Source organism: Physella acuta, unplaced genomic scaffold (assembly GCF_028476545.2).
Source record: "Physella acuta isolate Inbredline_101_S28 unplaced genomic scaffold, ASM2847654v3 ptg000531l, whole genome shotgun sequence".
Taxonomy (NCBI): domain Eukaryota; kingdom Metazoa; phylum Mollusca; class Gastropoda; family Physidae; genus Physella; species Physella acuta.
The window spans coordinates 923,222-946,180 of record NW_026732050.1 but is presented as its reverse complement, the minus strand read 5'-3'; the positions used below and the strand labels follow the sequence as shown (position 1 = coordinate 946,180).

Sequence of the window (22,959 nt, the reverse complement as noted above, 5' to 3'; positions counted from 1 at the left end):
CCACCAAACAGGTGGTACTGTATTTTTCTCCTTTCCTTTTGTTTCAAAATTGTTAAAATAAAAGGATCTAAACAGAAATTCATAATCACTCACATTTGTAGAATGAGATTATTGAAGATATCTCTATTAAGTCAAATACAAAATATGAATGTTGAAAATGTAATTAATGTTGTCATTGGCTGCTTACTATAATGGAATATACTTGTTAAACTATTTCTCTCTCTATACTGTCTATCTCAGAGACCTGATGGACAATAAAGTGTTCTTCCAGCACCCTGACCTGATGAGAGCCCTGTGTGTTCATGAGACTGTTATGCAGTTGATGGTGAACACCCTCAACAAGGCTCAACAGCAGCAGCAGCAACAACAGCAGCAAGCAGCCGCTGTGGAGGCAGGAAACAGACAGCCCACCCAGTCCAACACCATGGAGAGTCTTAGTGAGCAGAATAAGGTCAGTGATAAGTCAGTGGACATTTGAAACTTAGGCATGGTCAGATATTGACTCAAAGGAAAAAGTCAGCAAAAATAAGATGACATTAGGGCTAGATGTTATTATATGGTAAAATAAGTTCAACAATTTAAGTCAACACGGATATTAATTTGAAAAATGTGGAACAATTTAATTAGCACCTCTCTTTTTTTTTAAATCAGATTTTACTCATTTACACCTAATCTTTTTTCTCTATTTTTTTATGAGATATTTTTTTTGCATCTGTTATTTCCTTTCAACAGGATGCAGCAGCTGAAATGGTTGTCATGTGCTGTCGCTTCCTATGTTATTTCTGCCGTACAAGTCGCCAGAACCAGGCAGCCATGTTTGAGCACCTTAGCTATTTGCTGGACAACAGCAGCATGTTGCTGGGTCAGTTGTTTTATGTGTTAGCTTTAAGCTGTTTTGATTTATCTGGCAACTCAGTTTTTTTTTCATGTATTGGGTTAGGGTGAGTTTTCATTTTTTAGTTGTTTTTAAATTGTTGGTTGGACTAAGATGAGGTTTAGATTTTTTCCATGGACTTTAGTTAAGAGGTAAGTTTTACTTGATAGTTATTAAAGGTGAATTCTACTTTATCTAGCATTTTAAATATTATCTCACAAATGTTAATTTACTGGAAATTGGTAAATCATTTTATTCTAGAAAAATGTGTAAATTATTTTATCTGTGTTGTGTTTTTTATTTTTTTGTTGAATCCAGTTGAATGTATTTTTTAGCTCGACCATCTCTAAGGGGATCGTGTCCCCTTGATGTTGCCTACTCCTCTCTCATGGACAACAATGAACTTGCCCTGGCCTTGAGAGAATCTCATTTAGAGAAAATAGCTGTCTATCTTTCTAGATGTGGTATACAGGTAGAACATTTTACAATATTGTGAATGTTAGTATTATGGATTTTTTTAAATCAAATTTGTTTTGAGTATTTTGAAAAAATTTCTGTTTCTAGGAAAAAAAGAAATTAATTTTAGTATTAGAATAAATAAACTGAACTTGAAAATAATTGGAATAAAAAACTAAATAATTCTATAATAACCGAAGCTATTAAAAATATTTATGTTTGCATTAGGTGAATGCAGAACTCCTAGAGAAAGGTTACCCAGATATTGGTTGGGACCCAGTGGAAGGTGAAAGGTTCTTGGACTTCTTTAGGTTCTGTGTTTGGAACAATGGTAAGATTTCTGTTAAAAGTTATTTGCTTTTAAAAGATTTTTAAAATGTTTTTTATTATGTTTTTCTTTTCTGCATATTGCTGTGATTTTTATAACGTTTAGCAAATCATTAAACTTTTGACATGTTCCTAAAAAAAAATTTAAAAAATCCATCTAAAGGAGAAAATGTGGAAGAAAATGCCAATCTGGTAGTGAGACTGTTGATTCGTCGGCCAGAGTGTCTTGGCCCTGCGCTTCGTGGTGAAGGGGGTGGCTTGCTGAAGGCCATGAAGGATGGCATCAGAATGTCTGAGCAGATAGCAGCAGCCAGGGACAACAGCTCTAGCAGCTTCCTCATGGCCATGAATGATGACGATGACACTGGTGGAAATTACCTCATCAACAGGTATCCACAATCTTCTGAAATATGTCTTGTGCTATCACACTGCTTAACAGGATTTGATACTATAACTACCTGTACCTATAGAAGGTCCATAAGAAGACTTCCTACCCCTTGAGATAATAACACAATTTAAAGTGAACTTAATATTAATTAAGATGTAATAAAGAGTCCTAATATTTAAATTTTGTACCCATGAATACATGTTCAAGACAACACATTTTCCATGAATTTATACTTGATTGCTACACTTCTATTGCAAAAAAAAAATATTTTAAATTTTTTTCCTTGGAACTATTTACCAAGTGCGTAACCATAAATCAATTTGAATTCCACAGCAAGTACAAGTTCCACACATTACCTCCCCCTGAAGATGAGGACTACATTGACATTGGTGCTGCCATCTTGGAGTTCTACTCCAGCCTTGTGGACTTGTTAGGGAAATGTGCCCCCGATGCTGAAACTATCAAAGCTGGTCGAAGTGACTCCCTTAGGGCTAGGGCTATCTTGAGGAGTTTGGTTTCTATGGATGACTTGGAGGGAGTGTTAGGCTTACCTTTCATTTTACCTGTGGGCAGATCAGGTGGAGATGATGAAGAGGGTAGGTGTTGTGTCAGTTTAAGCACATATTTTCAAGTACAAAATTAAATACGATATTTATAGGAAGTTATATTGAAATTTTAATCCTGACTTTTTTTGGCTATGTTTTAATATGCTAGAAAACAAAATCTTCTATACTAGTAGATATGATTGGTTATGAATAGCTACAATTAAGTTTATTAATGTTTATGAAATGATAGGTGGTGGAGGTCCAGGGGGTGATGGAATGCCACCAGGTCTGCTTCCAAGTCACAAGGCATCCATTGTGATGTTTCTGGACAGGGTGTATGGCATTGATGACCAGGCCACATTTTACAGGCTGTTGGATGATGCTTTCCTGCCAGATCTCAGAGCTGCTACTACACTGGACATGGTATGGTGGTCAACTTGTCTTCTCAAATAAATAATATTTAATTAGTTTCTGATGCTTTCATTAAAATGGAATTGCTAAACTGATTAGCACATTTAGCCATACATTCAATATGTGAAAAAGATAAACTATCTATTTCAAACATGTTTTTAATGGAAGTTTTTCTTTTAACTGTTTGCAATTCTTTTCATCATTTAATGATTAAAATAAAACAAGTATGAAACCTTTATCATAACAAGCTTTTAAATACACTAACAATTGGAAATATTTTTCGTGATATTAAAATTGTCGGATGCTAAAATGTTTTTATGTACGAAACAATCCCTTAATTTTTTCTTCTAATAGCATTGAGAATTTAAATTTTTCTCAACAATAGCAGTTATCATTAACAGCCTTCTTTACTCAAGTCAATAAGGTTTGGCCAACAAAATCTACTCTATCTCCCTCTAGGCTGCAGCTTCAGAAAGTGATATGGCTCTTGCACTAAATCGCTACCTGTGCACCTCAGTTCTTCCCCTGCTGATGAAACACAGCCACTACTTCAGGGAGTCAGAGCATGCATCAGTTCTGCTGGAAACTATGCTACAGACCTGCTATAGGCTGTCCAAGTGTAGAACACTTACTAAAGGCCAACAGGAAATGACCTCAGACTTTCTGGTGGCTTTCACACAGTAGGTTAATTTTTACTTTCTCGTATATACGTAGTATAGAGAAAGTATTGTAATCGTGCAAAAAAAAAAAAATCGAGATTTTTACAAATCTCGACGTTTTACACCTCACTGATACGGAAAAACATAATTTTGCAATCTTGTCCGTATGTCTGTGTGTGTGTGTGTCTGTCCGTGTGTGTGTCTGTGTGTAAACACGATAACTTGAGTACCGTTACAGCTAGGTTGATGAAATTTCATATATAAGTATTTTATCAAAATCGTAGATCCGTATCAACTTTTGAGCGATTTCCGATAACCGGAAGTGGTACTTTTCCTACTTTGAATTTTTTAAAAGCCTATAACTTGAGTACTATTTCAGATAGATAAATGAAATTTCACATGTAAGTAAAAGATCTAATCCTCTACCTTCTGTTAAATTTTGAGTAATTTCCGTTGACTGGAAGTAGTAATTTACGCTACTTCCGATTTCTCAAAAAACTAATGTAAATTTTTAAAGTACTAATAATATTGCGCACTATTATACGCGTTTTTATTCGGCGTTTGCTTGGTGCGCAATGTTTTTTTTATGATATTCTATTCTATTTTTAAAAGTTTAAGTATTTAAAATGGATTAAAAATCATAACTATATCCCCAGTTACCATCCCCTGTTGTTTTATATAAGAATATTCGAGAAAGTTTAGGGGAGATCACTACCGGTTTATTTTAGTATGTTAATTAATTAGCTTAATTTAAAATACTGAAAAAAATCACTGAAGCTTATCTGTAAAAGAATAGACAGACATATTAAAACATTATTCTGCTGTTACTGAATCATGCTAAAACCATTAAAAATAAACTAGAACAGAAACCTTTGGTCAATCAAACAAATGACATTATTTCTTTTTTTTAATTTTCTGATGTAATTGTGTTTTAATTTTATTATATTCTTTAAATCTAGGAACTTTTAAGCCAGGACCCTCTCCTCAACTATGTACTAAAGCTTCTCCCCCTCTCTTAATTCAACTATAATTTTTTTTAAAATGTTTTAAAATTTATTTTAATTTTAAGGTCTACAAAATGTATGTTTACATTTCTTAGCCCCCAAGTTGTATATTATCACAAACATAAGAATTTTCTGTTCCCTGCAATCACACAAGGCACATTCCATTGTCATTTTTATATATATGGCTGCTAGAATGTCTTTTAAAATTGCTTGAAATAAAAAAATCAATTCAATTAAATAAAATTTCCTCTGTTAACAGAGAACTCAGACTTCCACTGATGACAAACCTCCTTAGGAAACTTACTGTGGATGTCCCTGCCCTATCTGAACATGCTGTTGTTCCATTAAGAGTAAGTTAAATATAACTAGCATAACTGTTTTTGCTTCATTACGAATGTATTGTTTCTCTAATAGAAAATCATGCTACATATTTTTCTTACTCCAAGTTACATTACTATATACCTGGATGAGCTGAGATGAAAAACAGTTGTAAACCATAAAAGTGAAAATAGAGTGTTTATTTATAGAGAGTATTTGTGTAGTAGGAGATTTTTGCATAGTGCAAGGTGACATAGCAGACAAGTGTTACATTTATATGTGAGATAGTTGAGAGGAGTGTGCAAGTTTAAGGCATGCTCATCTTGTTGGCCTTGATGGAAGTTTGTGTTTATGTCTGGTCCCATCAGAAGGTTGGGTCCAGATTGAAAGTTCTGTTGTATTGTGGAAGTACAAGCTCATGTTGTATATGGCCTTTTGTGATAATTTCTTTGTGTCTTGAAAGTCTCCTATGATAGATTGAAGTCTTAGTGAAGCATACTATGAAAAAAAATGGCCTCTAAGCTACACATCTCTCATCATCTTGCAACCAGCTATCCAGTCCATTACATATGTAATATTGTATTGAGCAGAGATGTGGAAACTATTTTGTTTCTGTCAGGTCCTCACATCACATTATGAGAGAAGTGTCAGCTATTATTAGAGTAATGTGGAAACTATTTTGTTTCTGTCAGGTCCTCACATCACATTATGAGAGAAGTGGCAGCTATTATAAGAGTAATGTGGAAACTATTTTGTTTCTGTCAGGTCCTCACATCACATTATGAGAGAAGTGGCAGCTATTATGCATCTGGAGCAGGACGAGGCTCAGTGGCCAGTGAAGAAGAAAAGAGGCTCACCATGATGTTGTTCCAAGGCATCTTTGATTCATTAGCAAAGAGGGTAAGTACTATTATTATCACTGCCAGTATTTTTATAGTTAATGTGAATGTTTTTCAGGAAAAAATTTAAAATTAAAACTTATTTCAAAAAACAAATTTTTTGCTTGAATAATAACAGCAACTGGTCAAGTTGTGAAAATGATAGTCACTAAAACCTTCTTGTCAGTTTACCAGTGTGTAAAAAGTTACAAAATAATGTTTCTAATGTTGTAAATATTCTCTTTTTGCATTCTAATAGTCAAGAATCAGTAAAAGTTATTTATTCTGCTATTATTGCCTCTCGCCATAGGCATATGACCCTGAGCTATTCTCAAAAGCCTTACCATGCTTGTCAGCTATTGGCTGTGCTCTGTCACCTGACTATGCTCTCAGTCATCATGATGACAGTTGGCTGAGACAAACATCTGTAGACCTAGATGGGGCTTACAACCCCAAACCAGTGGACACTACCAGGTAGGACATCATTGGCCAGCTTAACATTTTAATAAAATATAGCCATAATAACACATAAAAATTTTAAGGAAATATATCAAGAAATGATTTAACTATGAACTTATAAAAAAAAATTAATTAACATGATCTTTTACCCAGCTTGCAACAAAGTTTATACATTTATAGAAAATAAATAATTGTAAAAGCCAGATCAGAATTGGAATATAGCCTGAACCTTAATTTATAAGATATTTTTGAATAATAATTGCCACAGTTGCATACTAGCAAAATCCCATATCTTTAACAATGTGTTATTGTGGAACACATCTTTCAGAGTGAACTTAAACCAGTCATTGGATTCAGCTGTAACTAAGTATGCTGAGCACTTCCATGACTGCTGGGCTGTGAAGAAGGTAACTGTTTTTAACACATGTCCATATCAATTATTCAGTTACATAGAGTACATCTATAAGGCTAAACTAAATCTTTTTATAATTTAGATTGAGCAAGGCTGGCAATTTGGCAACACATATGATGATGACAGAAAAATACATCCTCTTCTAAAGCCTTACCATCTCCTAGATGATAGGGTTTGTATCAGACTAACAAATTTAACTTATAACTTGATCCATGTTATTAAAATATTTTTTAATCAACAAAACAAATTATAAAGATTGAATACTTGTTTTTATTCACCTTAACAGGCACGTCCATTTTGTAAAAAATTAAATTTTAAAAATAATCTTTTGTTGTTAGTCAAAGGCCAGATACATGAACCCAGCGAGAGAATCACTCAAGGCTATGTTAGCCTGGGGCTGGACACTGGAACAAGACCAGACACGGTTCACCTCCAACAGGGAGAGCATCAAGAGAAGGACCTCCAAAGCCAATGTGGTGAATGCAAACAATGTACAGGAGGTCTTTTCAATATCAGCACGCAGACCAAAGCAAACTTTTCATAGCCTACTGTTTTTATTATGCTTTGAGCTGGAAGAAGCAGAGTTAATCATTCTTTTACACATTATACCTTTAATTTCTTAAATAATAAAATTTTAATTCTAAGAAATATTACAAATAAAATTAAAACTTAAATGCAATATGTAGTCAAAACTGCTTCTTCTACATCTTGTTTTGGTTTGACCTCTAGAGATTTGCTGTGAAATGATTTTCTGATACTTGTACTTAGTTCATTTTTTAATTAAACCATATTTTACCTCTCCCATACCATTTTACTTCAAACTCTATTAATATGTACATAGACATAAACATAAAGTAACAATAATTTACACCCTTTAATTGCCTCTAGAATAAGACTACTTAATTAGAAAATCAGATAAGTTTCTCTTAACTTAAACAGAGTAACTGTCACTTAATTTATACTACAAAATAGAGCTTATTTACAAATTACTCCAAAAAATTACCAATATAATTGGAGTATTTTCAGAATGTCATTGTTTCTGTTGATCTAGATCTATATACAGTAGAAAAAACTTGTTTCAACTAGTGATAGTCTGATGTAGTTTTCACTGTCATATTTAGTTGAGTAGGCAAGACAATTTATGTAGCTAAATTTTACTTATATTTCTGATGCTGACAATACCTAGCTACAGAATTGTCTTCAATAGTTGTTTTTTCTCTTTTTAGTTATCCTGTTGTTGTTTTTTTTTTTTAGAATAATTAGTTAGCATTGTTTTGCTATTATTTGATCATTGTTAGTAAAATGTTTAGATAGATTACATAAATAATGATATACATCTTTTTATATATCTCTTTTGACTTTGAATCCTGAACAACAGGTAGACTAATGCCTCTATGCTGTCAATCTTCTCTTTGTTTTCATACTTGATCGTCTCCCCTGATATGCCTTCTCCCCCTATGAATTTCATCATGGAAAGATAACCCTTTTAAATTTTGGATAACGATTACCTTTTTCTTAAAGTGTGGCCTAAGATTACTCCTTGATTCTCCTTGCTAAAAAGTGACTGCTATATTAACTCACTTTGAATTTCTCTCTTTGTTTGAAGAGGTGGTGGTGATTCTGCAGTGTTGTGGTCCTCTACTATTTTGGAGCACTTTTTTTATTACAATAAATTATACATAAATTAAGCATTAACTTTTATATCATAACTAAAAGTTACAATATCTTAAATGGGAAGTTTTTCATTCATTCCAATAATAAACTGAATTTTCTAGCCCTGATCTAGAGCTGTTTTAATCCATTAAATATTTTATATACAATTACTTTTTAAATTTAGTATGAACATGGTTACAGTCCCAGACCTTATGACTTGAGAAACATCACTCTGACAAGAGAGATTCTTGTAAGTTTGTCAAATTTGTATGTTTAAAATTATTTATTATTATATTTTTAAATTAAATTTATCAATTAGAATTTATAAGAAACTTATTAGTAAATTTATTTGAATGTATCATAATGAAAAATTAACAGCTGTTTTTAGTTAGCAGTTTAAAAGAACAAGCAACAATGTATTTTATAAGCTCAATTCTTTTGATTCCAGACAATGGCTGAGAGGCTGTCAGAAAATGCACATGACTTGTGGGCAAAAAGGAAGAGAGAGGAACTTGATTCTATCGGTATGGGCTGCTTCCTTTATCTATACTGCTTTATTAACAAATGTACATAAGGAAATATCCTTTTGTTAAATCAGAGATATCTGATGAATTTGGATAAAGTGTTAGTGTTTGGTGCTAGATGTAGATCAATTGTTGATGTACGTTGTTGTATGTTGACCACATTGTGATGCTTGTTGACTTACTTGACTTAGTCCTCTTTGCTCCTTATGGAGCATAGGGCCTCCACCATTTCCTTCCATTTCTTCCTATCCTCGGCTATTAATTTTGACATCTCCCAAGACATCCCTATTGGCTTCAGTTCTTCAAAAAGACTCCACCTCCAGGTCTGTCTTGGGCGCCCTCTCTTCCACTTTCCCTGGGGGTTCCACTCAAGCGCTTGGCGTGTAACATTTGTGTGAGCCTTTCGCAGTGTGTGACCCACCCACTTCCTCCTTCTTATTTGCACACCTATAGGCTCCTGCCTAGCTTTCCTCCATAGTTCCAAGTTCGGCACTTTGTCCTGCCATCTCAGTTTCAGTATCTGTCTAAGGCATCTATTCATGAAGGTCTGTATCTTTGCTGTGCTTGCCTTGGAGACTCTCCATGTCTCTGCTCCATACAGCAGAACTGCCTTGACATTAGAGTTAAATATCCTAATTTTTGTGGTAATGGAGATGGCCGAACTTTTCGTGATGCTTGTTGCTGATCCATTATTGATATTGATAGATTATAATTTGTTCATGTTTGTTTATGGATATTGACCCAAATATTTGCCGCTACATGTTGATTACTGTTGATGTCTGGTCTACCCCAGGGGGAGGTGTACACCCCCAACTTGTACCCTATGACATCCTGACTGACAAGGAGAAGAGAAAAGACAGAGAGCAGGCTCAGGAGCTGCTGAGATTCTTGCAGTTTTTGGGCTTCAGAATCACCAGGTGGGTTTGTCATCTATCCTGTTACAGAAAATATGATGATTTGCTTTAATACACCACTGTCAAAAAATGTGGCAGCTTTTTACTGAAGTTGAGATTTAGTTGAGATGTTGTCCATTGTCTAGGCCAGTTAAAGAAATGACACCATTCCATAGCTTGTGTGAGTGCTGGTGTTAAGACTGATGTTAAGGAGAAATGTATCAGTTCTCATGTCCAATGTTGACAGTGAATGTTAACAGTGAGCATGCATGTCATGCTGAGAAAACACTGAAGTAGATCAATGCTCACAGCTAACCCCAGCATGATTAGCCAGCAGCTCACAGTGTGTTGATGTTGCCAGTGCGGCATGAACAGCTGACAGTGGTCTCCCCTGCCTGCTAAAAACTCACATTCACAGCATGGCACTACCTTAGAGAAGTTCACAAACCTGTCTAATGCATTAGAGATGTTGGTCTGTCTAGGCAAAAGTCTCACATTTCTTCCCCCAAATACATTTTAATGTCTGTAAATTGTGCTTATTGTATCTAATTTTGATTTTCATTCATTTTTGCACATCATTATCATATATAGATGTAGTAGGCCTATATCTAATAATTTTGACAGCTGAGTTATATATGTAAACAAAATAACTCAACACTGGATAAACAAAACTCAGCTCCACATGTTAAAACCAGTCCACTTAAACTCTAGAAATCGCTTTCCACAAAACATTTAAAGTTACTTTCAAATCATTGATTTAACATTAGAATATTGATATAGCATTATACATTTACTTATAGTATCTAATTTCGTATAGCAAAAAGAATACTGTTATGTAATTCAGGAAACCAGTTTTCATTACACCATTCATACAAATTTTTAAACCTCATCAGTAATCTGCATCCCAGACTACTTGAACTACTTACCATGAATCATTTTGAGATTTTATTGTATTTTATAAAAACACTGCACATTTCATAATTCATGCATTGTTGGACGCAACTTTGTTTTGAATACAATAAATAATCCAAAATGGTGAGCTTGCTCTTATTTATCTGTTTCAAACTCTTAGCTTCATATATTCCAAATATATACTCCACAGTGCAGTCTGTTAATCCCAGTTTAAAAAAAATTAAATTTTTGTTGAAACAACTAATTCATATGTTAACATTTTATTATTGGAATTATTATAAAAAATTAAATACAATTTTGTTTAAATAAAGTTCAAACACAAACATTTCTATTGAAGAGGATTACATGGCTTGCACTGGTTTCTATTACAATATACTCATTGTCTTCTAGGTTTTGGATTAGATTTTTTTACTACATAGTAGAACGTATAGCCTGAAAATGTATCAATGTTTACACATTATTTTTATTAGTAGCATGGGATTGAGATTATAGCAATTGCCTTTACAGCTTTTCCTTTCAGTTTGGGATTATACTAAGATGTAAATTAGATACTTAGTTTCCTTGCATGAATTATTTTGAGCACTTCAATTGTTTAAGCACTGTTTATCCTGATTTATTTCTTTGTGTAAAGAAACTATAAATTATATATATATATATATATATATATATATATATATATATATATATATATATATATATATATATATATATATATATATACGCTTCTTCTTAGTAGAGGTTCTTGTCTACTTTTATGTTCACTTTTTTTTCTTAATTAGTAGCAAATGATGCATGGAGCTCATTTATGATTTCTAAAGTACAGTTTCTAGTTTCATTAATTTCATGTGATCATCACTTGTATATAAAAGAAGTGTTTGATTATTTTATATATATATTTTGTAAGAAAACAGAAATCTTAAGAGTATGGCAAATCTAATCAGTTCGATATAGCTACTTTCTATAATTATTTCTAAATGTGTATGTTTACAAAATATTTAGAAAAATATTGTATGTGTAATATATTGATGTTTTAAAAGATTAATTATTTTGTCAGCATTTAACAAATTCAAATTGATATTTAATGTTTGATGTTTTTTTTTTCATTCTTCCCGATGTGGTTGTCAACATTTTTGGTTGATTTGGTTCTGCTTGGTGTCCCACCTTCCTTTGATTCTATGGTTCTACAATCATTGATGACAACACCTCTGTGTCCATGTTGTGGCTCCTCCATACCTAAAGTGGGGATTTGGGTATTGATCCTCGGCGTGAATCCCATCCCAGAGGTGGTAGAGAGACAGACGCTGACAGCGGTGTTGGCGTGTCTGCCACAGAGAGGAGGTTTGCCTACAGCCTGCTGGAGAAACTGCTGGAGTACCTGGACAAAGCATCTGTCAACATGCAGATGAGCAAGCCCTCCACCAGGTTCTCACGTAGACACAGCTACTCCACAGCCACAGAAGATGTCAAATTTTTTGGAAAGGTGGGATTTTTTTTTTTTTGTGTTCTTTAAATAGGAATGAAACTAAAGGCCTACATTAGTTTTATTCAAGTACTTTGGGCGCTTAAGAAGCCTAAAAATAAATATGAGATCAATTTTACTTAACAAAATAATTAATAGCATTTTATTGCCAGTGGACAGAATTTTCGGCATGGCTTTCATAAGTCAAATGCTGTGCCTAGTAGATGTCATTGTCTTAGTCATTAAGCTTAGAAGAAAGTTACATTAAGTTAGAAATCATTAGCCTTTGCTAAATAGCACTTTACCAAAGTCTTCATCCTTTGAATGCAAAAAAAACTAATAAAGCTTTCTTGTAAAGAGTAACAAACTGGTCCAAACATGAAATTGTACTAGCAAGGAAAATACTAGCCAATGTGTTGTTAAGATTGTGGGTTCACTTTTTGTTATTCAGTCTATGCAATATATCTTTCTGTGTCTCGTTACAATATTGAAATAATCTTATATATTAACACTGAATAGAGCACCAAAGTTATGATCTTGTTGTCACCTGACAGGTTGTGTTGCCATTTGTTGAGCGCTACTTCCACGCCCACCAAGCCTATTTTATAGCATCACCAAACTCACCCCAAGGAAACCACAGCATGGCATCTTTCAAGGAGAAAGAGATGACTGCCAGGTAGGCTACATTTTACAACATGTTAGAATTTTGATGAATATCCACTCCGACCAGTTTATTCGTGTAATGGACTTAATATTATTTTTAATGTTCTGTTAGAGAAAACAAAACCAAAATGATCATTAAGTAACTTAGAATTATTGCTACAAGTTTTTTAATTAAACCTTTTCCAATTTATTTTCAGTTTGTTCTGTAGACTGGCTCAAACTTTGAGAGCCAAAATTACAGCATTTGGCCATGATGTAAACATATCTGTGCGCTGCTTGAGGGTCATGGTTCAAGCTGTTGATTTTAAGTAGGAATTTGGATTTTTTTCTTTATAATTTGTATTGACTAGTCTTAGAAAGTACACAAATGTTTTTAAACTGCTAGTAAATCACAATATTTTAACAAATTTTACAATAGTTTTTACAAATTTACAATTTACAGCTTTAAAAGTTATTAAAATAATATTGTTTAAAAAGTTAGACTTTAGCACATACATAAATGTTGTGAGGTCAATAAATATTATTTGCTATTGATTATTTTACAGATCAGTAGTAAAAAACAGCCCTGAATTTGTTCGATCTTCCCTTCTTCCATTCTTTAACAATGCTGCTGATGATCTGGCTCTAGTGATGGACAACCTGATCAAGGAGAGGTTCAGCCATGTCAAGGGCACCATTACACGTGGCGCCACCTCTCTTGACTATGTGCACATGGTTTTGCTCCCTGTTTTGTCATCACTCTTTGACCACATAGGACATAACCAGTTTGGGGCAGATATGCTAGGTTAGTATGCATGCTCTCAGCTTGTGAAACTGTTCAATAATTATGTTAATGCTAGTGAAACTATTTTGACAAAAACTAAATAGCACTGCAAATACTTGTTTATAAGCTGATTTAAAGAAGTACTATATTTCTGCAGAAGGAATTAAGGTTAACAAATAGGAGAATTTTTCCGTAACATTTTCACCTGTCTTAAGCTAATATGATATTCCTCTTGCTCTGTTATTTTTTATGACTGATCCTATTACCATGTTTTATGACAGATTCCATTTCTATGCTTTATGACTGACATTACTAGTATGCTTTATGACTGATTCCATTACTATGCTTTTTGACTGACATCACTACTATGCTTTATGACTGATTCCATTATTATGCTTTATGACTGCTACCTTAACCATGCTTTTTGACTGCTCCCACTCAGTTGGTGATACCCAGCTTGCTTGCTACAGAATATTGAATGCCTTATACACACTGGGAACCAACAGTTCCACTTTTGCCCAGAGGTAGGTTGACTGACAGTCAATATGTTTTAATTTACCCACATTTGGAGGTTATGGCTTTTAAAAATATAATTCATTTGAATATCTTTTATTTTATTAGAATTGGGCATTTACCAATACAAAATTAGCACACATGACTAGTTTTATCTAAACATGATTTTATGTTTCATACAATTTTTAAAAACTACAGGGATTTCAAGATGTTTTATTAGTAGCCTTATTTTTTTCAAGAACAATTTATCATGACTCAGATTATTTTGGAATGTTTAAAAAATAGGATTAAAAATTTTCATTCGTTGATTACTTGCTTATATTTCAAACTACCAATGAAGCAAAAAAAAATAAAAATTTTCAGAATTCTTTTCTGTTTTGGTTACTTTGCCGGCAACTCTTTGTTTCTTTGTAACTTTGTTCTGTAATGTTTCTTCTTTGCTGTTTAAGCCAATCTGTTTCTTAAGGTGGCCTTAAAACTTATGAATGTTTCAACAGGCAACATCTTCTGCATTTCTTAACACATTTATGAAGGAAGCCTTAAATTATAAAAAGAGGATTCCAACATGTGCTTTTGTATGTTTGCTTTGTGTTGGATAATCTTGCAGCAATTTGTTTTGCTGCTTAAAAAGTATAGAAGAATTCCTTCAATTTTGTGCCATTACTTAGAGGAGTCAGAGTAGCACATGAGCTGCTAAGTTTGATATTGTAGCATTAAAAAAAATTTCCATTCTTATTTACATTTTATGTCCAATAAAGTTTTATCTTGTATGTTTTGTTCTCTTTAAAATCTCAGTTTTGATCATGCTGTTTTTGTTTTAGTTTATACCTTAACATTTAGCCTACATTTTTGTTTCAACTAATCAAAGAAATTCTTTAGTTAAAAAAAAAAAACAATAACAATTACTTAGAAAGAACTCTTTAATACATAACTTAATAAAATAAGGCATATTGAGATAAAGAATAGGTATATTTACCGGTGCACACGTAATCAAAATTTGAGAATCCAAATGGGTATTGCTGCTATGAATCATTTGTCTCACACGCTTTCCTTGTTTCTCCAATGTGCTGTAGAGAAACAATCCAGGCGGAACTGGCCAGGTATTTTATTGTGTGGACGGTGTCCATATTAACTAGCCTTTCATGTTCTGTGTGATGCATATAAATTAGTGACTGTTTTTTTTCTTTGTTGATATAACAGATTCAATCCCATTTAAAATAATGTGTGTTTGCTTTGGCCATTAAACACATTTTACTTTTTTAATCCACCAAATCAGCTTTTTTAATATAACACAGTTAAATAATTTACACAGTAATGCCATCCATATCTATTACATCTAAATCAGTTGGCCATAAATAATATTTATCTATAATATTTCACCATAATATTTCACTATAATAGGAAAGTGTGTAGTAAATATTAATACTAATGTAACATACTATGCTCTATTAGCAGTAATACTTCTTAGCTAAAACTGTACTTATAGTAGCATGAGATTATTCTTTGTGCTCTCATTGAATAATTAGCTGCAGTAGAATTTGTATTACAAACAAACTGTAGTGCTGCTGTTTGAAGTTTTGACTCTGGTCATAAACTTAAAGAATAAATAAACTATTCACCCATTATTGATTTTGAATTGTCTTTATACAAAATTGACTTAATATTACTGTGTGTTTAAGTGAACAAAATGTATTAAGGTACTATCACTTCATTTTATTTTTTAATTCTCAGCAAAAGCTTGTTATAGAACCACACTATCCCAAATTTTTTTTTTCAAAATGTACACTGTTATTTTTGTGTCCTTTGTTGAAAACAAATATTTATTTTAAGTTTTATTTTAACACTACAGGTATTACCATTTAATTTCCTGGTATAAAAATACTTAGAATACAGCTCAACTTTATTCTGTTGACAAAAACTAATTTGATCTTAGATGAATGTGTTGGCTAGTGCTAAGTGTTATACTGCATTATTAGTTGCCTCACTCAATAACTGTATGGAGATAAACATGAATTCTTAAACAGTAATATAGAGTTGTGTTTTTTTACCGGTATTGAAGATAACAAGTTCTAGATTTATATAGAAGTGAGAAAAATAATTGCTGTAATTAGTGTGTTGTGTGATGATTTTACTCTAATGCATGCATGTGTTATCACAACGCTAACCATATGTTCTTTAATTAATTTTAAAATTTACTTGAAGCTATCCAGTAGCAATCCTCTTTGAAAAACAAAAATGTTAAATCACATTCTTAAAATCACTTCTTTGTGACAGTTTATTTTATGATTTTATTTTTATTTATTTTTTGCTTATATTTTATGATAGTTGTCTTAGGATTGCTATCGAAACAACTGTTTTCAAGAGGGAGTTATATTTGTAATTTATTATTCCATATTTGTATTAATGTATGTGTACAGTATTAACTGTAATTAATTAACTGCTTCTCATTAAAGACATCGACCAGCCTTGGGTGAGTGTGTTGGCTCATTTGCCAGCTGTTTTCCTGTAGCCTTCCTGGAACCTGAGAAAAACAAGTTCAACAAACACTCCATCCTGTTTGGTCTTGAGGGCAAGATCTCAGAGCACTCTTTAGAAGCTCAGGGTAACCATCCACCAACCTATCTAATTTTTAGATTATTGGTTTCAATGTTTATTGTTACAATTTTTATTACTAAAATGAATTTATAAGTTGTTTTTTTTTTAATTAGAGAGTAAAAATTTAAAAAAAAATATTCATCAACAGAGGTCATGGATCAGTTGAAAGAGAATGTGCCATCACTTGAGAAAATTGTGACTGAAATTGAGGGTTTGGCCCACTCAGGGGGGAAATATCAGGAGGCCCCACATGTCATTGAGGTTACCTTGCCTATGGTGTGCAGGTAGGTCATCAGACACCAGCCACATCTTGACTTTGCTGGTCACTTGTTTCACTTTACCTCAAACACCAGCTATATGTAGGCTATGCTGGACAGTTGTTTTAATTACACATCAAACACCAGCAATATGCTGGTCACTTGTTTCATTTTACCTCAAACACCAGCTATATGTAGGCTATGCTGGACAGTTGTTTTAATTACACATCAAACACCAGCAATATGCTGGTCACTTGTTTCATTTTACCTCAAACACCAGCTATATGTAGGCTATGCTGGACAGTTGTTAAAATTCCACATCAAACACCAACCATATGTTGGCTATCTTGGTCAGTTGTTTTAATTACACATCAAACACTAGCCATATGCTGGTCATTTGTTTCATTACACATTAAACACCAGCTATATGTAGGCTATGCTGGTCAGTTGTTTTAATTACACATCAAACACCAACCATATGTTGGCTATCTTGGTCAGTTATTTTAATTACACATCAAACACCAGCCATATGCTGGTCACTTGTTTCATTACACATCAAACACCAGCCATATGCTGGTTATTTGTTTCATTACACATTAAACACCAGCTATATGTAGGCTATGCTGGACAGTTGTTAAAATTACACATCAAACACCAGCAATATGCTGGTCACTTGTTTCATTACACATCAAACACCAGCCATATGCTGGTTATTTGTTTCATTACACATTAAACACCAGCTATATGTAGGCTATGCTGGACACTTGTTAAAATTACACATCAAGCACCAGCCACATGTTGGTCAGTTGTTTCATTACACAGAATTACTTTATTTTTTTTTGTTAAAAAAGAAAATAATAATTTAAATTCAATTTTTAAGCTACCTCCCTTACTGGTTGAAATATGGACCTGATGGAACTCACACTGAAAGGTAAAGAAAAAAACATCAAAAAATTTTGTTTTCTTTAAGTAAACAGCTTAGTAAATCAACATGATTATTTAAAATAAATGTATTTGTGTTTCTTGAATTAAGACAAACTATCTTTTTTCTGCATAGACCCAGAAATTATGTAACAGATGTTACAGCTCAGCAAATGAATGCTGTGCTAGGTAATGTGCTGAAACTGATCCTTAGTAACATTGGCACTGAGGACGCTCCATGGATGAACAGGATTGCTAGTAAGTTGTTTGTTTTGTTTTAGGAATAAATATATAAGGACCAATATACTCTTTTCATAGTTTGATACATTTTGTAAGGATATTAAAGAAAACTGAGAGTAACACAGTTTTTTTAATGTATAATTATTTATAACATAGCAGTTGTGAAATAAAAGTACTGACTGTATTAAGTGTAGTATAAAATATTTTTCCTTGGTGTTTCTGTGTAATAAAATTGAAATCTTATAACCTTAAAATAAATTTTCAGCTCGGACACAGCCTATCATCTGTAACTCCACTCCTGAAATGATCAAAGACCATTTTCTGCCCATTGCTAAAAAGTTGAGAGAAAATGCCAGTTTGGTGGAAGCAATGGAGAAAAGATTGGCTCAAGAAAAGAGGCAGGCCATAGAAGGAAGTGAAGATTATGAACAATATGTACAAGAGGTATTTATTTTTTAACCTGCAGATAGTCACATGTATACATATTTTCTACAATATCAACTATACATTTACTTGTTTGATTGTTTAGTTTATTAAAATGTTGATTAGAATCTACTTTAGTTGTAACAAATGGCTTTGATCCACAGAAATTTGGTACATTGGTGAGAGACATCTATGCCTTCTACCCTCTACTCATCAAGTATGTTGATCAGCACCGCTCCCATTGGCTGAAAAATCCAACCCCTGAGGCAGAAGAGCTTTTCTCATGTGTGGCTGAAATCTTTTCAATGTGGTCACACTCACTGGTAGGTCTTTTTTGTCATCAGTGGTAGGTCTTTTTTTTTGTCATTACTGGTAAGTCTTTTTTTGTCATCTTGGTATGTCTTTTTTTGTCATCAAACTCACTGATAGTTCTTCTTTTGTTATCAATGTTAGACATTTCTAATTATTGGTTGGTCTTTTTTTTATTTTTTATTTTGCCACAAACTATTTGGTTCTTTTTAAACATACAGTGCATTTAACTAAAATATATATTTAGAGCTTCGCTGTCTCTAATTGCCTTAACAAAGTATTAAAGTTTCATATTATTGATTGCCTCAGTTTTTCAAACGAGAAGAACAGAACTTTGTTGCTCACAATGAGATAGACAACATGGCCCTCATCATGCCCAGCCAGGCCATCCGCCTGTCTGTACCAAAGAAAATGTTGTCTGGCTCACAAGACCAAGTGCCCACCAAACGGGCTTCAGGAGGAAAACGTAGAGAGAAGAAACGCCTGGAGCCTCACAATTCTCTGAATGTTGCTTGCCTTAAGAGATTGGTGCCCGTTGGCTTGAGCTACTTCAGTGGGAGGGAGCAAGAGCTGCTGCAGCAAGCCAAGCAGAAGCTTCTCCAGGTTCGTGACATTGTTTCCTTTATAATGTTCTTTTATCTAAGTTAATTACTACGGTTTAGATTATATTATTTTATTTTTAATTTTCTTAAAAATATGAAAATTTCTCACAAAAACATTTGATAATAAAATGTATAGGGCATAAAAATCATGTTTTAAAAAATTTCAATATTAATGCAAGAATTTTTAAAACTTAAGTTCCTTAAAACTTACTATTCTAGAGCCTTCATTGGCCACTATATTTCTCACTATATTTAATTTTTTAGTTTTTATAAAGTTGTATCATTTTCATTTAAGTCCAAATTTATAGATGTTTACTGTGGTGTTCAATAACATATTAACTATAACAACAATCATAAATAACTGAAAATTATACCTTGATGGATAACTGAATAACAAAATAATTCTCTGTGATTTTAACGCCTATTAATTAACATTTTAGTGTCTTAAGTCTATAGTACATGGTAACTGATAAATATTTTAACAGTGTGCACTAAGTGTAGGATTATAATAATAGCATCATAATCAGCCAATGTGCTGTGCGATCTTCTGGTAGTTGTGTTGAATTACTTTCAATGGTGTGCAGTAAATGAGGAGTAACCAGCAGCCGCTAACTTTTATTCACAAGTTTTTGTCACACTGTTTTTGTTTGCTAACAAATTATATGCTACATTACAAATATCAAGCAGAAAAATTATAATTTCTTCTGTTCAGTTGATTTTAATTTGAAATAAACAGCTGTACATCTAAAAAAAAGTCAAGCAGTTGTATACATTGTTTTGAGACGTCTAATGCAAGCATAAAAATATCTTCTTAAAATTAAAAAAATGTTAGTGTGATATCTAACATCTGTTTTAACTGGGAAATTAACCCCCTCCCCATCAATAACACCCTGTCACCCCCACCCCCAGACTATTTAGGATAATTATAAGATGAGGAATAGGTAGATGGATAAGGAGAAGGAAGGGATAGATATAAATATAAAATGTATTATGAAAGAAGAGTAATTATCCATAGGGGACAGTAATTGACCTGGGGGGGGGGGTGCTAATGGCTCAGACCTATTTTAACTAGTTGGATGGTTTTTCTCTTTGATCAATCAACTGTCATTACTACAAACATGTGCTACTGACTGACTAATTTGGTCAAACAACTGTCATTACTGACTGGCTAATTTAGTCACACAACTGTTATTACTACACATATGTGCTACTGACTGACTAATTTAGTCACACAACTGTCATTACTACAAATGTGTGCTACTGACTGACTAATTTGGTCACACAATTGTCATTACTACATGTATTTTCTACTGACTGACTAATTTAGTCACACAACTGTCATGACTACAAGTGTGTGCTACTGACTGACTAATGTGGTCATATAACTGTTATTACTACATGTGTGTGCTACTGGCTGGCTAATTTCTGACACAACCAGCACATGGCAGTGTATCACTGCCTCGGGCTTACTTACACAGCACTACTTACACTGCACTACTTACACAGCACTTGTGTGTATGCTTGTCTGCATTGTGCCAGCATGTAAGATACAGGACAGGTTTCTCATTATCACATGTTTCAGAAGGATGCGGAGGGAGACATCGAAGACTACCTCATGAACAATCTTGGTGCAGATGAAGGGGTAAGTGTGGGTTTTTTTTAATCTCTCTCTACCTACACTGGGTGAGTAGATCACTGCTGTCAGTGATAGGCCTCAAATAAGACAGCTTTGAGAAAAGGAAAATAATTGAATTTTAAAAACTCTAAGTTCAGACAAGCTGGTGTTATTAAAATCTCAAGAAAAACAAATCAATGTAATTTATTAAAGATTTTCATTTACTTATTTATTGATTTCTTTCTCTTGGTAAGTAATATGTAGTCACTAGTCTCTTTAAAATCTGTCCATATCAATTTAATTAGCTTATTTTTCCTTTGTACAACAGCCAATTGATGAGAAAGTACAGTGGCAAAAAGTCTTGTACCGTAAAATTGGGGACACAAAAACATCTGGCACTATGCAACTGACTCAGGGGAAAATTATTGAAAGAATCATCAGTATGGCTAAAGTAATGCATGGTTTACACATGGTAAGTTAAACTGTTCTACAACATCCCATTTCAGTGGGGAGTTCCCCCATTATTATATACATATAACTTTAATTACATTTGATCAACCATTTTTTTCATTATACAAAATTGTCAGACTTAATTTTACTTTCCAAAAACAAGTACAGCTTCCCTACATGTTGATTAAATTTTAATGCAAAATATTTTAAAATTTAAGGAAACAAACATTTAATAAATTAAATGTGAACCAAAATAATATACACCTGATGTTTATCTAGGTTGAGCATCCTAACCAGTACTGCAAGGGTGCATGGAAAAAGGTGATATCTTCACAGAGGAAGAGAGCAGTCATGGCCTGCTTTAGGATGATTCCTTTACACGGAACACCAAGGTAGAATATCTGAGCTTGTATGGTTGAGTTTGTCCACAAACAATTGTAAGAGCTGATTTGAAGTCATTCCCTTACAAATATACCTCAACTCTGGATGTAATTCATTTCTTACAGGCACAGGGCCATCAATCTTTTCTTGAAAGCCTACAAGCAGCTTTGGTTAGACACAGAGGAGACTGACAAGAATGCTCTCATTGTTGACCTCACTGTATGTTATCTCTGTCATCTAGCCTTAATTTTTATAAGGCCTAAACTTACAAAAGTATTTATTCTAATAAAAAATATGCTTTATGACTACTCATACATTTGCTCTTCCTTCATGCTAATGCAGCAGTCACATGCAGAAGAAGAAGGTGACAAAAAAGAAGAGGAAGAGGAAAAGAAACCTGACCCACTGAATCAGTTGATAACAACCTTGAGTAGAGGGGCCACAAAGGAACAGCAGCGAAGTATCCCTGACGATCCTCTGTACATGGCATATGCTGAAATCATGAGCCAGGTGTGTAGTTTGTTTCTTACCCTCTGTACATGGCCTATGCTGAAATCATGAGCCAGGTGTGTCGTTTGTTTCTTACCCTCTGTACATGGCATATGCTGAAATCATGAGCCAGGTGTGTCATTTGTTTCTTACCCTCTGTACATGGCCTATGCTGAAATCATGAGCCAGGTGTGTCGTTTGTTTCTTACCCTTTGCTCAGTTCACCTTGTTGTCAATTCACCCTTTTGATAATTCATCAAATGGTCAGTTCTCTCAGTGGTTAGGTCACCTTTTGGTCAGTGTAACTACTGCTTACAACTATTTTTGCTTCAAGAAAAAGCAGTAGTATTACTATATCATGATTCTTTTTCGTGAACATGAAAAAAATATAATGACAATTTTTAAAAGTTAACTTTTGTATTCTCTGCTCTGTTTTTGTAACATGGTTATAAAAACTGTAAAAATTTCAGACATTGATATCTAAACATATTGATTAGACCCATGTTATATTTTAATCAGTCTCTCTTATTTTTAAATAAGTAATTTTATTTTTAATGGTTCACTAA

General features: G+C 33.4%; 1 protein-coding gene across 1 annotated transcript in view; it reads left to right on the top strand.

Annotated features, from left to right (window-relative positions):
* LOC131945214 (ryanodine receptor) overlaps positions 1–22,959 on the top strand; it is a 70,996-nt gene that overhangs the window by 31,967 nt on the left and 16,070 nt on the right. Inside the window, exons 56-90 of the mRNA XM_059306242.1 lie at positions 241–451; positions 733–862; positions 1,210–1,346; positions 1,559–1,661; positions 1,821–2,046; positions 2,379–2,641; positions 2,841–3,013; positions 3,461–3,681; positions 4,924–5,014; positions 5,748–5,882; positions 6,171–6,334; positions 6,648–6,726; positions 6,814–6,903; positions 7,070–7,207; positions 8,569–8,634; positions 8,833–8,908; positions 9,702–9,825; positions 11,953–12,193; positions 12,727–12,848; positions 13,033–13,143; positions 13,381–13,619; positions 14,041–14,122; positions 15,185–15,211; positions 16,565–16,713; positions 16,855–16,990; positions 17,844–17,894; positions 18,021–18,142; positions 18,390–18,568; positions 18,712–18,870; positions 19,166–19,459; positions 21,041–21,100; positions 21,402–21,545; positions 21,803–21,915; positions 22,030–22,123; positions 22,247–22,414. Of these exons, the coding sequence (XP_059162225.1) occupies positions 241–451; positions 733–862; positions 1,210–1,346; positions 1,559–1,661; positions 1,821–2,046; positions 2,379–2,641; positions 2,841–3,013; positions 3,461–3,681; positions 4,924–5,014; positions 5,748–5,882; positions 6,171–6,334; positions 6,648–6,726; positions 6,814–6,903; positions 7,070–7,207; positions 8,569–8,634; positions 8,833–8,908; positions 9,702–9,825; positions 11,953–12,193; positions 12,727–12,848; positions 13,033–13,143; positions 13,381–13,619; positions 14,041–14,122; positions 15,185–15,211; positions 16,565–16,713; positions 16,855–16,990; positions 17,844–17,894; positions 18,021–18,142; positions 18,390–18,568; positions 18,712–18,870; positions 19,166–19,459; positions 21,041–21,100; positions 21,402–21,545; positions 21,803–21,915; positions 22,030–22,123; positions 22,247–22,414 (4,918 nt within the window). The remainder of the gene's footprint in view (positions 1–240; positions 452–732; positions 863–1,209; positions 1,347–1,558; positions 1,662–1,820; positions 2,047–2,378; positions 2,642–2,840; positions 3,014–3,460; positions 3,682–4,923; positions 5,015–5,747; positions 5,883–6,170; positions 6,335–6,647; positions 6,727–6,813; positions 6,904–7,069; positions 7,208–8,568; positions 8,635–8,832; positions 8,909–9,701; positions 9,826–11,952; positions 12,194–12,726; positions 12,849–13,032; positions 13,144–13,380; positions 13,620–14,040; positions 14,123–15,184; positions 15,212–16,564; positions 16,714–16,854; positions 16,991–17,843; positions 17,895–18,020; positions 18,143–18,389; positions 18,569–18,711; positions 18,871–19,165; positions 19,460–21,040; positions 21,101–21,401; positions 21,546–21,802; positions 21,916–22,029; positions 22,124–22,246; positions 22,415–22,959) is intronic.